The sequence below is a fragment of the Passer montanus genome, unplaced genomic scaffold (genome assembly GCF_014805655.1).
Source record: "Passer montanus isolate IOZ18808 unplaced genomic scaffold, ASM1480565v1 scaffold6, whole genome shotgun sequence".
NCBI lineage: Eukaryota > Metazoa > Chordata > Aves > Passeriformes > Passeridae > Passer > Passer montanus.
In genome coordinates, this window is record NW_024371037.1 from 8,938,952 (window position 1) to 8,953,981 (window position 15,030).

A 15,030-nucleotide genomic window follows, 5' to 3' on the forward strand; every position below is an offset into this window, starting at 1 on the left:
TGGCCTCTCATCCCTGTGTGCACTCTTTGCAGATGTGAATTAGAAATAAAATGCTGCATTTCTGGTACTGCACAGCTGCTGAGGGGTGTCCAGCCTGCATGCCCAAACCACAGCTGTTGGTCACTGCCTGCAGGCCTCGTGCCCAGCTTCTTGTGGGGCCCAGTGTATGGGGCCAAGGGGGAAAGGAATGTTTGGGATTAGGGAAGAGCTGGATCTTCCCCAGAGCCTGGGGAAGGTGTTTTTGCTAAGAAAAAGCAGCTCTTACTTCAGTGTGGCAGCACAAACTGTACCAAGGGTCACTCTGTGGCACTTGTCCCACGCTCCTTGGAAGGGCTGCATGCAGGTGGTGGCTGCCTCCAAGGCAAGAAGTGGTTTTGGGGTCACATGGCACAGCCTGCAGGTTTTACCTGTCACTTCAAATGATAGAAATGAACTATGAAATGAAATATTATTATCAGAAAGACAGAGACAGCTCATGGGCTGTAACCACAAATGTGATTTTGGGTTGTTACTTTTGTTTGACAGCTCACTTGCCTTGGGAAACGGATGCAACTTCATAAAGTTAAGATCTCTTGTGAGAAAGAAGCAAATGCATATGAGTCAATACAGTGACAGCTGTGGTGGGAGCTGGGCAGGAGCCCTGCTGAAAGCTGGGTGGGGCCAGGGGCTGTCTTTTACAATCTGTTGTAACTGGAACCACTGAGGTTTTCAGGGCCACCGCAGGGTGACAGCCACACTGGGTGTGAAGGGGTGTGTGTAGCGTGTGCAAGAGGTGCAGCTTCCTTTGGATGTTCAGCTTCTGCAGGTTCCTTCAACATGGCAAAACTCCTGATAATTTTCCTCCTTTCTGCTAGGGTAAGGACTTCCATGCTCTGAAAAAACAGTCTGTATGTTCAGCATGCACATCAAATGATAAAAAAGAGAAAGCAGCAGCTCTCCCCTTGGTGTAGCAGTCGCCTCTCTGAGTGCAGATCCAGCCAGGGAGCTGCTGTTAATCTACCCAGGGGGAGGCAGGGACAGAAGGGGCCAGCTTGACTCGACACTCCTAGGGGGGTCCTCTCCTTTTTTGCTCTATGCAGGTTATAGTGTAAAGAGATAATGTGTATACAAATTCCATTAAGTTGTCTTTAAAGGAAAAAAAAAAAAAACCAAACAGGAATTGCTAACATTTGGAGTTAAAAAGCTTCCTCCACCCCTAAATCTGAAGATGAGTTATTATCTGAACCAGATTTCCACAAGGCTCATCTCTGCACTAAGCCAGAGGCTTTCCATCATTATAATCATGGGCTGTGTTTGCTTTTTGATCTAAACCATACTGAACTTCACAGGAAACATGTCAGAGGCAGCAAAGCCTAAGGCAATAATCTCTGCCCAATGAAAAAGAAAATTCTTTTGTCTTATTTGCCTAGTCTTCTAGATGCCTAGAATTATAATTAGAGATTTTCCAGATAAAAAAATCCACGATCCATTACTGCTTATTAGGGTGACAGATACTAGAAATCGAGTAGAAATAAAATTGCATAGTTATTTTTGAATTCCTAAATATTCCCCATAGTTCAAGAAAAGGATGTGATTCTTCTAGGAGTTAAGCATTCTTTTTTATCAGAGTAATACAGACAGCAATTCCCACATAGATCATAATATCTTCGAATAGAAGGCCAAACTACTACCTCAGCTGCTGACAAACATGGAGATTTGTATACAGCTAGTAAACACTGATGTGCAAATGCAAGCACATTTACATTTAGGACTGTGAATCACAGCAATTTATTCTTTTGAAATGTAGGGTATAGGTGGCTGGGAATAAGTTATACGAAGCAGCACAGGACAAGAGCTGACTGTGATTGATACTTCTGATTTTCAGCAGCCTTAAATAATTCTGAGAGTGCTGTTTTGAGGCAAACAAATCAGTATGATTATCCCTAGTTTTTCAGCTGGAGATACACTGCAGCACCTGCTGTGAGGGTGTTTTCTGTGGCTGTTCTAGCAATTCAGATGAAAATAGGAAAACTCAACTATTGGTCTATTTCATACTTCCACATCCTTATCCACTAGCAATCCATTACCTCTAATCTTATGTCACATCGTACATTAACTGCAACCCAGACTAATTTCAACATTACAGTGAATTGTTTTGCAGGAGCAATAGCCAGAGGTGATAAACCTGTATGGAAACCCCCACCAGCCTCACCAGGTCTAACAGTTGTCTGTGGGGTTCTCTGGTCCTCTGGACCTTGGGGCTTGCCCAGGTCTCTCTCTTACAGCTGCTTTCTCCTGGCGTGGGGCTGCCTTTTTTTAATCTTGCAGCACAGCAGTGTTTGCATGGTACTTCTGCTCACTTGAACAAACATCTGTCTTCTACTAGACTAATGTGTCTATGACCAAGTGAAATAATGTAAATGCATCTTCTACTGTTAAGAAACACTTTTCTTTTATACCAGTTCTAGTACTGGAAGTTTTGTCTGCTCACTCATTTCCTCAATGATAAACAAACGTATCTGCTGGTGATCATAGTCCCTTAAACTGCTCAGCATTTTAAGAGCAATAGTGAGGTTGAAATGGTGAAGTGGCATTTTTGATCCACTGCATCAGGGTTATGCTTCCTTATCTGGAATGTGAGCTGGAAAAAAAAATCCTTGAGGCATCTGTAAGGATGCACTTCAAATTCTTGACAGAAAGGACTGCTTCCTTCAACTTCCAGATCAAAATCTTCATTTTAGAGCTGGCCTCAGAAGTTCCCATCAACAATGGCTAAGTCATAAATGAATACTTGGTCTAAACAGTTGCAGCACAAGGATAAGATTTCCTGAGGTGAGCACTAATAGTGAAACACCAGCCTCTCTATTAATTGTGCATGAACTAACATCCATTTTCCTAATGAGCCTTCAGAAGGTACTTGAAACACCAGGGGTGTGAAGAAAATCTGTCAAGTACGTGGGCTTCTTAAAAATTCAAATGAGGATATGGTGGCCTCTGTGCAGAGAAGGGAATCAGAAGCCCAGTGTGCCATCCAAACTGCCTGGAGAGCCTAAAGCTGCTTAAAGCAGGAGCTTGAACTAGAAGCCTCATCTAGACTGCCAAAGTGAGGCCCCCACCCTAACTGAACTCCATAAGAAAAGGCAGCGACAATGTTGTTTAATTGTAACATTATCAGTATGTTTCATTACCTGAATGAGAAGCTAGCCCTAGCTATGGCCAAACACATACCACAGGTTTAAAAAACAAAACCTAGGATCTGTGTTCTGAAAAAGTCGAAAGACAGCAATGCTACAATACACAAAAGTTTATTTTTTCTTTTCTGAAGGCAAAATATAATAGAACCTAACATCAATGTATTTTGTACAACAAAACAGTTTTTATATGAGAACAGACAATCCATGAAGAGTTTTTAAGTCTTGTAACTGCTTTTTCCCTTTTTTATCATGCTTTCTTGTGGTCAACAAAAAGTTGGCACAGAAGATGTCACAGCAGTCAGCAGGCATGCTCCCTCAGATCCTTGTCAGCTGGTGCCACAGGCTGGAGGGCAGGATACTTTCTACTTTTTCCATCACAAAATTTAAAGGGGCGAAGAGGGTGCTGAGAAACTGCAAAGAAATCAGATACACATTCAGATCAAAATCCAGGAGACAATACACCTCAAGAGAAAGCTGTCCAATAAGATAAGATATTCTTGCTGTGTTCCTCTGTAAAATCCTCCAGCATGATAAAAATGACATAATTCACACACAAAGACTTTCAAATTCTTGAACCTTACACATACAGAGATTTATGGATTTTGCAGTAAAGGAAGCAAGAGCCCCATCTTTACAATGATCAAAGTGATGAACAACAAAAGTTTCCACACATCTCACATCCTAGACTGAAGCTCACACTGAAGCCACTAAAAGCTCAATCCAAAACCCAGTGAAGAGAAAGAGAGGCTTTTTCATAACAGGGGTTTGCCACACCCCCTCACAGGGACAAACATCGTGTCTTGAGATTCAGGTTTAAAATGGGTCAGGGTTATCTACAGATCTGCTCTATCACTGAGGCAGCACTAACTGTATTTATCCTAACAAATACTTTCCTGTATTTTATTACAGGAAAAAAACACTGGCAGCCACAGGTCACAGAACTCAGGTATTCAAAGCACTCCTGAAATACACATTGAAATACATATTAATTTAATTAATTATTAATACATTTGAGAAATACATGTTAACTTCTTCTGTGGCAGAAGAACTGAGTACAAAATCTCATTGTGCTGCCAGCATATAGTCTTTGTTCAGGATACAAGGCTGATAAACACAGGAACAAGGCTAACAGGGAGAGATTTGGGATTTACAACTGTGACAGTATCAGAAAACTAAAGATTTGATTGAAAGAGCCAAACAAGGCTCATACATTTCAGTAACTTCAGTAACTAAGGAACAGAAAAAAACCCAACCACTGAATCCACGAAAAGCCTTACAGAGAAGTTTATGATCATATGCCCAAGTTAAACATGTATTGTCCGGGTCATACATTTCAGTAACTTGAGTAACTAAGGAACAGAAAAAACCCAACCACTGAATCCAAGAAAAGCCTTACAGAGAAGTTTATGATCATATGCCCAAGTTAAACATGTATTGTCTATCTAACACCTACATACACACTCAAGAAACAAGAAAAAGTAATAATATTTCAGGTATGTTTCAGCACTTCTTGCTGAAAGAAGAGCTATCTTCTGCTACAACTGATCTTTCTTTGTGTCTTCTAGAGCTAATGAAAAGAATTCTTGTTGCATGAACCATTGCTGTACCAGACCCCACTCACAGGCCTGGGATAACACAAGACCCAGCTCACCTGCAAAGGGAGTCTCTTGCCCTTTGCAAAAGGGTTTGAAAGAGTACTGACAATCTGGAATTTGCCAAAACCTTTCAGCTGGGCCTCCTCCACCCCACTCCCTATACCCTCAAATCAAAAGTACCAAAGACATTAAAAACATAGCCAGGAGGCCAGTTTGGAAACATGAGACTTAAAATAGAGACAAATATATTTGAGAAAATATTTTACAATGGAAGATATACAGTATTTATTGGAGAATGAATTTTTTACTATCCTAGAGCTTTTCTGTTAGTGGAATTTTTATCTCCCATCTCCTAGCATGCTGGAGCAGTGATGTTCTTGGTTTTGCAAAGAATAAAGTTTGGTTTAGAATAATTCATGGCTCTTCTCCCTCCCATTCTCCAAAATTCATTAATCCTTGGTGGATTAAAAAAGCAGAATTAGGAGACACTTCTCTGGATGTAGTTCAGGAAAGTTATGAGGGAAATACTGAGACTACTTCCTCTTTGGCAGTTCAGGGAAAAGACGCAGAAATTTGTCCTGGTTAACAGTACACTCTATTTCTGCTCATACTGAGAGCTTCTACTGCACTGGAAATCACATCAGCCATTATGACTCTATACAAAATAAAGGGGTTCCAATAACTAACTGTTATTAGTTTATTTTAGTGGATGATATATGAAAATACAGATATTCACTTCTCCCACTAAGCCCTTGGTTTGTTTTTTTCTTTTTTTGGAAAATCACAAGACATCAAACCTAACAAGAGAGCCATATAAAGCAGAGAAGACAAACAGGCAGGTCTTACTGATTAGCAGCCTTGACAGTTGTGCATATATCCCCTGCTCAGACATGGACTGATGCTTCTGAGTAGGCAGATATTTAACACCTGGCAGGATGTAGCTCAGCTTTTCCTGCACTGATGTCTTTATTTACCAGAAGGGAGCAGCAGCAGAGAATACTCACAGCTTTTGCAAAGACCCCCATGAGCTCTGGGAACTGATGTGTCAGGAGGGCGAGCATGGCTGTGAAAGAGCAGAGTCCAGCAGTGAAGAGGATGAAGAAGGGAAGCTCTTTCTTGGGATAAACTGAAACCTCATGAAATGCTGTAGAAAAACACATGAGAAGGGGAAGGCATTATACTTTGGAAAAAAATCAAAACACAACAGCAAGCAAAACCAAACCAATGTTCTTACATAGTTTGAACAACCAGAGACACACAAAGATGCTTTTGAAGGAAGAAGAAGATGGAAGGTCTGATACATCTAAGGACATAATTGTTGTGTCAGTTGTTTCTGCCAAGTAATTCTCTCTAAAGATCATGTTTCTGGTTTACTCTGGCGCTGTGTACACATCACTTTTGTCTTCCTTGTGTCACCAATAATATAAAGCCGCTCTGCAACAGCTAATCACAGAAAACAGACTTAGAAATAAAACCTCCTTTTCTTTTTTAATGCACTAACCCCATGGCTGCATGTTTGCTAATGCTGATACACAGAGAGTGCAGAAACATGCGCCTGGGAGCAGCAGTGAGCCCAACCATATGGAAGCATTGCTGCAGACCAGTTAAAGCAGGCTGTAAAACTAAAGCCTTTGTTACTGTAAATTCTGAGGGTTTTATCTGCACAGCAAGAGAAATTATCCTAAGAGCAGGACATATAAGCATGTATTTTAAAACCCAGAAATTAAATGAACAGTGAATTTTTAAGGTGTTTGTTAATATACACTGATGGGAATACAGACATTTCCTTGACTCTGGTATAAAAAAATCCTTCATTGGACTTTGGGAAAAACAGCACTGAGATGACTAAAAGGGTTAGAAAACCCTATAATATGAATATTTTACCAGAGGGATATAACCCTTAAACTTTTATGGCAGCTCAGATTCAAGGTGAAAATTCCTCTAGGCTGGAAAAAGGTCAGGTGGACTCTTACCTGTCTGTTTCACTCCTTCAGTCTGTAGTTTAGAGCTACAGTCAAGATAAATGCAAATGTTTTGAAACATTTTTTTCTCATATAGGACCAACCTCAAGGCTTCCCATATACTCAAATCCTATGGCTATTCACATATATGAAACATTACTCTTCCATTTTGCCTCCTTTCTTTGCTTCAGTGATCAGCTCCCATCTCTATGTACTTGCAGATGACATAAACACAGGGTACTCCAGCAACATTCATGACTGCATTCATGCAAAGTGGAGTGTTTCTCAAAACCAAAAGCAGGAATTCGTAACAGTTTAAATTACAATATTAAAACCTAAAAATATGTATGACTCTTGAGTCTGCTAGTTTGATCAGGTAAAAAAATCAAACCCAAAAGTAGGGATAGATTACAACTTCTCTTTGATTTAAAATAAATGTAGAGATTAGAAGTACCAGAACATGGACTTTTTAAGTCTAGGATCTCTTGCACTTTTCTTACATTGCCTTTTCACACAGGCTCAACCCTGCTGTCCCAGTCTGTTATGAAGTCAGGGCAAAAGTTTTGTAATTGATCTTTTTAATTTGGAGAGCCTATCAGATTGTTGTGTTCTGATATAATTCCAGCTGGCTCTCCCATAAAACATGCACAATTAAAGGGTGTGGACAGGTATGCAAAACCCCTCTAACCCACCTGTGTCTGTCACGGCATTCTAAACCCTTCCCTCCTCTAACCCAGGGGATTTTGCAGTGAAAGGCATTTCCCATAACTGCCAGAGCAGAACACACTGCCTGCATACGCTGTTAAAGCCCCGCTGCTAGCTTGTAACATTTGACAGAACAATTAGTTTTGCATCTAAAAAGAGAATGCTGAGCTATTCTGCATGACTTTGTCATTCCTAAATCTCCTGACACTCCACCCTCCCCAGCTCAGCATCCCTCTGAGTAAAGCAAGCAGAGCACTCTGAGAGGTGTTGTTATAATTAGGATGATTATAATGGGGTGGGGAGATACTGTCAGTTGCCAAGGATTTCTGCGTAATATCAGCAAGAATGTGCTGTGGAGAGACTTGCAGTGAGAGGATCTTCGCTGTATTATTCTCACCTAATGTTTACTCCTGTAGGCTTCTAAAAAGAGACAACACCTTTTTAGCCCAAACCAGAAAGGCTCTGAATGAAAGACTGTAAAGGATGCAAATGCCCTCAAAAGCAGCCTTCCCAGCAGAAGCAGCCTTCATTTTACTTGTTCTGGAACAAATTTTTCTTTATTCCTTCTTTGGGAGAAAGAAGGTGAGAGAAGAATCTTCCTTGGATCAACTTTTATTTCCCTCTGCTGCCCTGACCCTGCAAACTTGTGTGTGTTCCACTCGTGCTCACACAAAGTCCCACAGAGAGAACACGTGGGAATGAAGTGTAACTGCAAGACTGGCTGCTTTGGCTCTTCCTCTGCATTCTTGTGCTTCACTGCATGCACTGCAATGAGTCTCATTAGCCTGGACTGTAATGCTTCTTGAGGGCTGGATCTCTCTTTATATCTGTATCTGGGAACACTGCTGGCACTTTCCTGATACACGCTATAAGCGCACATAAAAGTGACTGAGATGACTTCACATCAATCTGTTCATAATAGTGCACACGCCATGACATGAAGAAAACCCTTTCTTGCTATTTAAACTGCTTTTTGGAAAATGTAGGCACAGCCTGTCATGAGTACTAGCTGCAGGAATGATCCAGCTGTCCTCAAGCAAGTTGGATCCTGCCTCGGAATTCCAGTAGGTCGTGTGTCTACCAAGGATTAACAAGGCTGTGACACTGTTCTTTTGGTTTGAGGGGATGTTAACCCAGATGAAAGATCAGTGTCTTGGCAAGAGAGAACAGCAAGATCTAACTGATTTGGATCTCTTTGGTAATCTCTCTCCCTGTCTGTAAGCTGTCAAGAAGAATAAATACAGCTAATTGTTATGAACTGTGCTGAACCATCACAGGAGCTCCAGAGGCTCACTGTCAGTCTGGTTGTTCTAATCCGGTGCACTCAATTTCAAAGGCATCAAAGGAGACCGGTGCTGCAAGACTCAGGAAAACAATTCTTAGGTGTCAATCATAAGAAGAGAAACATTGAACATACATGGTAGCAGTTCTCTATCTGCAGTTTCTGTACAAATAGGGTAAGGGTAGAAAAGATGTCCTTTTTCCAGTGGATAGGGGATCATTCTGAAAGCTGAAAAGAAAACATGGTGCATAAGTTACTGTGAGTGTGACAGTCATACCTAAGAATACTTGCAATTCTGAAAAACAAACACAGACAAAACACTTATATTTGGTTGCAAACAGCATATAAATTGCTTAATGAAATGCCAAACTAGAAATCTACATTGAGCTTTTAATCACAAAAACTCTTATGTTTATTTTTATTCTTGAGACAATGTTCATGAATGTCAGGTGAGACCACATTACAAGGACATACAAAAATGGTTGCATAATCAAAGCCCATTATGCTTCCAATTCCATAGCAAATTACACAAATGTTTTAGACTTTTAGGCTGCAGTATTTTTAAATTTCAGGGGAAAGAAATGTGTCTGATATACAGGTATAGCCTACAAAAATGAACAGCCAACCCTGTGAATGCAGACCAATACTCACAGTCTCTGTGCATCAAGAATAATAGAAGTTTTTCATTGAAAAAATACATTACTCTTTTTCCATCACACTCCAGCAAGCCAGGTAACACTGATGACAAGAGCTCTGAGGACCAGTTTTCCAACACAGTCATGTTTTCATTTTCTATTTGGCACTCGAAGATTAATACTAAATTATTAAACCCAGTTTCCTCTCATGCATTCTTTCTAAATGCAGCATATCAAGTCAGGTTTCCAATACAAATCTTCAGGTCATGGATTAAATAATACTTAATCTTACGAATTTTTAAAATTGAAAATAATAATAGAACTTGACAGTGCTGATGTCATAGGCCATCTGAGTGTGGTTTATGGAAACATCAGAATACTTGACTGAAATACAGCTTCGCATCAAGGCACCCTTTCCATTATCCTGGATATTATTTTCACTGTTAAAATGTCATCAACATGTTATTCTCACTACTCCTATGAACATCAGTCACTGAAGCATTATTTTTCCCCACAGATGTTCTAGAAGCACTCAAGCTGTTAGGTACAGCCCACTGCCACACAATGACACTCCATTATCTCTCGCTCACAAGGCCACTTAAGAATTTGTTTAAATACACAGTCCCCCAATATTTTCAGCTGTGTACACTGCATTTGAAATGATGTTAGCTGTATTTTTTGTGCAATTATGTCATGGTATTTTTTCTTGATTGCTGCATTTAAAGCAATAGGCAGAGATCCTGAAAGACTGTAAACCAACCTGGGCTGTAATGCTCTTCCGGCATTAACCACCCCTCTCCATAGCAACCAGAAAAGCCAAGTACAAATACAATAATCCAAGCTGTGTATGACCTTAACACACAACATACTTGAGTGTCTGTACAAAAACAAATGTGGAAACGTGTTCAATGCTCATTTCTTCAAAACCCCTAACACAAGTTTTTCCTTCCAATTTGGCTTAATATTGAAACAGACAAACCTCTTCTACCTTACCCTAAGCCACAGCAATACTAAGATTTTAATAACAATAAAATGTGAGCAAGCTATTCAATAGCTTGCTTTTACAAAACAAGTGAAAAATGTCTGGATAGATGCTACTCACTTTAAGCAATCATGCTTGACATAAGATCAACTATGGGATATTTACAGCAAGACAGCTTTATTTAGCAATGTTATCAGCCACGGAAGGAAGTGCTCTGGTTCATCTGGATCAGTTTGTATCTATGTAGGTACTTCTCTGCTGTATTCCTACAGTATTATCTGATCCTATTTTACATTAATTGACTCAGGCAGCACAGAGGCAGTTTGCCACTCACCCATGTACTTGCTGCAAGAGCCACTGGAGCATTTGGGAACCCCTAGGTTTCTTTTCCTCATGCAAACAGCAGGAACTTTGACACAAGTTTAGAAACCTATAGTGACAAACCACGACCCCAGACACTTTTGAAACTTGGTTACACTTGAAACTACAGACCTCCTGTACGGAGAACCTGGCCCAAACACAGTGATGGCACTTGGGCTTTTACAGTTGTACTACAAATAAAATCCCTACAAACACATAGAAAGAAAGCAAGGGCAACTGACCATGTATTATATGTAGACTGTTTTTAAACTAGTATTTGACTTCTCTGTCATGTCTTCACTGGTTTTCACTTATTTATATAAAGATGTCAAGATACTGACCAAACATTATGATTATTGGACTAGACACTGTGAAACCATTAAAACCCCTGGCTGTCTTCATGTGTGAGCAAAATCTGAAAAAAAATTTGATGACTTGTGCACTGTTTGTATTTTTCTGAAGTCACTGTACAAAATGAATTATGGATTTTTCTGCAGAAGTTACGCAATGATATTCATTTACATCTTTGCAGGCTATTATACAGCTATTAGCTAATAAATTATGTGTTCAAATTGCTGAATGTGCAGAGAATAAAAAGGGGAGTGTAGTTAGATGAGAACTCCCTATGTTGTCTTCAGGCACAGATGACTTGTGTCCTAAGTGGCAGGAGGACTGCAGGGCAGTCACTCCTGTGCCAAACCTGGTCCTGGTACAAAGCCCTTTAGGGGCTCCCCAGCCTGACAAAGCAAAAGATCTGTTCAGGATTTCCTGCAAAACACTGCCACTCCTGTGCCAAACCTGGTCCTGGTAGGGGTTCCCCAGCCTGACAAAGCAAAAGATCTGTTCAGGATTTCCTGCAAAACACTGCTTTTACTGATGGAATAACGAGCCCTGAGCTAAAGGACTTCTGTAAAAATCCAGAAGAGAAGGAACACTGCGTAAAAGCAAATGGCTGAAAATAAGCCTTTGGGAATGAACCTATGACTGAGAAAATAACAGACTGGGAGAAATAATGGGAGAAGAGCTAGCAGATATGACAGAGAACAATGCAGCAGAGTAAACCCCAGGCAGCACTGGTATGGATTACTGAGCAAGGTGTTCTATACACCTAGAAATTAAACCAGTGCACGCTCAGGGAGCCTACACTGCAAATTAGGCAAGTTCAGGTCATTTCATACTGTAACTGAGATGGTAAGTCACTTTTACACTGAAGGTATTATGTGCATTTCTATAGGAATTACATGGTAACAAAAAATCTTTTCTATCAAAGCTAAATGAGGACAAAAACATGGCAAAACACACACAAACAAGTTGATGTAATAACATATGCAGAGGATGAAAAAGAACAGAATAAAGCAGAGCAGAAATGGGGACCTAGATTACACTAAATCAGAAAAAAAGGCTATCAAATGCTGATTATAATTTGTACTTTTGAATTCTCAGAAACCTGGTAAAAAACACATCTCAAAGACAGGATAAGATATATTAGAAGGTTAGTATATGACCTTTGTAAGTCATGTACTCCAACCTCACACTCAAAGCAAGGTCATTTCCAAGTTACATTGGATTGCTCAGAACTATGTCAAGCTGAGCTCTGAGTATCTCTGGGGCAGGAGATCCCACAGATCCTTCTCACTGTGAAAATATGATTCTCTGGTCTGGATTAAATTTATCTGGTTTGAACTTGTGTGTATTGCTTCTTGTCTTTATGCTGGGCTGTTCTGTGAAGACTGCGACTCTCTCTTCCATATCATCTCTCTCTTGGGTGGTAGAAGACAGCAACTGGATTCACCCACTATAAAATTTCTCAAAGTTGAACAAAACCAGCTTCCTCAGCATTTTGTGCTATATGACATATTCCAGTCCCCTATGCATCCCAGCAATCCTTCACTGAATTCACTGCAGTTTGTCAGTTTAAAAAAAGTCATAAAAATACAGCATTGCTTTATATTACACATTAATATATACCTGTCTATAAGGCACACTCATAATTCCCAATTTTCAAAGCATTCACAGAATCACAAAATGATGTAGGTTGGAAGAGACCTTTAAAGATAATCTAGTTCCAACTCCACTGCCATGAACAGGGACACCTTTCACTAGACCAAGTTGCTTGAAGCTCATCCAACCTGGTCTTGAACACTTGGAGGGATGGCACATCCACAGCTTCTCTGGGCAACCTGTTTCAGTGCCTCACCACCCTTATTGCAAAATATTTTTTGTTTATGTCCAATCTAAATATACTCTCAGTTTGAAACTATTCATTCAAATAATGACAAAGAAATCTCTGGAATTAAATAAGTTAAATTATTATCTCCTTATCCATGAACAAGAAAATGTGTCTCAAAGAAGTTGGGAAATTTTGTTCAGTATTAAACACAAGACTGTGTTCCGCAAACACAAGACTTCAAACCCCTTTTACTCATTAAATAAAGTTTGTGTTTTCAGTTAAAATTTCAAATAGTTCAATGCTGGTGAGGATGCAACAACTGCCCAAAATTCTCACATACTATATTTGACAAAAACTATTACTTTTTTCATGAAATTCAATAAAAATATTTTATTAGCTCTTTTGTAAGAAAGAGGATTACTTACTGCCTTCCCATGTACAGTGTAAGAGGTTCAATGCCCCCTCTACTCTTTTCCAGTGTTGAAGATGAAAGAAAGCATATGCTATTGCTTCACTGTCCCCTCTCTTCAGAATATGTTCAGGGGGCAGAATTAGGCTTTTCATTTCTAGTAGATACTGAAATAAAAAAGCAGAGCACAATTACTGCAGAGGTAATACAAAGCACAGAAAGCTGACTGCAATTCTATAATGCACACTGAAAGGTCTGTTTCCCTAAAGTACTTTTTCTCATAAGATTTCATCAAATGTGTAACATCACCAACTGCACTTGAAGACAACTATTGAATTATTCCCAAAGACTAAAATATGCTGTCAGATGGTTCTGCTCTACAGCAGTAGTATTGGGACTACACAGAAATTCAAAATTAAACATCTGTCGTATTGAAGGAGATGAAAAAAAGGGGCTCAAAGCGGAAAATGGAATTTAATTACAAGAGCTTTTTAATTTAAAGTGTTAATAATAAAATGAAGAAGACTGTAAGCATTTTGATGCACAAAGTCTTTCTATAAGGAAACATACAGTGCTCCTAGTTTGCACACAGGTTGCTGCATTTACTGCATTGCCATTAACTGGTTGTGTTGCCATTAACTGAGGTCTATGAATATGCAAGCTTGGCAGCCACCTAAGTAGCTAAGAACAAGTTATAAAGTAAAAATGTTACAAAACGTAACAAGTGCCTGATTACCAGGCGTGAGGTGGGGGTAAAAGTATAGTACCTTTAAGCTTGCTAGTTGCAACAGTTGTTGGATGTGTCATTAAAATGAGAAGTACCACTGATTAAACGCACAAGCAATCTTCATAGAAAACTGCCCATTACTGGCTCACCCCACCCAGCAGAAACAGATGAAACGTACAGAGGGTTCATGACAAGGAAAAGACAGAGGTCTCAGACATTATTCAAACAGGTGATTTTTCCTCCCTCCTCAATCCATGAGCTAGACAGACAACTAACACCAGTTCAGCAGACATCATTGGTGGTACTACGCTCCAGCTACTGGAGGGGGAAAAAACAGCAGAGGGTAAAGATGAATCCTTTCCTGTAAGGATGCCCTTGCTGGCATCCTTTACAGAAAACCAGAAAACAAGCTGCTGAATCAACTCCTGTTAGTTCTGCTGAGGAGTGGAACATTTCCCAGCTGAGTGCTGACTGCTCTTCCACAGCACAGGGAAACTGTCGCTCTCTTCCAGGATGCCCAAACCTTCTCCCCACCTGTGTTCAAGTTAACACAACAGGCAGCAGGTGAGTCAGGCCCTAGCACGAGGTTGGGAAAGAAAGGCATGGCTGATCACTGGCAATGAAGGAGGGAGTGTGCAGCCCCTCCATTTCACCCTGTGCTGCAGCCTGGTCTGAAGGAGGACTGCAGCATCCAGGGACTGACAACTTCCTACTGCAGACACCCATGAGGAGGAAACCTGGAACCAGAGGCAAAAGGGGACCATGGCTGGTGTCAGCCTTGCCCAACCCCTGATAAATGCTGGCTTTTGTGAACAGGATGTGCTGGTGCAGAGAAGAAGGCAAAAGAAAGGAATGAGGATTGGAAGTCAGCCTTGTGGAAAAGAGAACGAAAAGGGCAGAGGGAAATGAGCACTAACAGCATGATTTCATGAAGGATGTCCTACAGAGTGTCACTCCTTTGTCTGATGGAGCTGTCATGCAGGTAAAAGATTAGGAGAGCTCATGATCAAAACAGAGAACTGTCAATCCTG

General features: G+C 40.3%; 1 protein-coding gene across 3 annotated transcripts in view; it reads right to left on the bottom strand.

Annotated features, from left to right (window-relative positions):
• Window positions 1-3,268: 3,268 nt before the first annotated feature.
• The window catches only part of ST7 (suppression of tumorigenicity 7), a 137,488-nt gene continuing 125,726 nt past the window's right edge, over window positions 3,269-15,030 (bottom strand). For all 3 annotated transcript variants that reach the window (XM_039726672.1, XM_039726674.1, XM_039726673.1), the window contains 4 exons: window positions 13,289-13,439; window positions 8,852-8,944; window positions 5,773-5,912; window positions 3,269-3,584 (listed from right to left, as the gene is read on the bottom strand). In XM_039726672.1, the coding sequence (XP_039582606.1) occupies window positions 3,489-3,584; window positions 5,773-5,912; window positions 8,852-8,944; window positions 13,289-13,439 (480 nt within the window). In that variant the 3' untranslated portion in view covers window positions 3,269-3,488. The remainder of the gene's footprint in view (window positions 3,585-5,772; window positions 5,913-8,851; window positions 8,945-13,288; window positions 13,440-15,030) is intronic.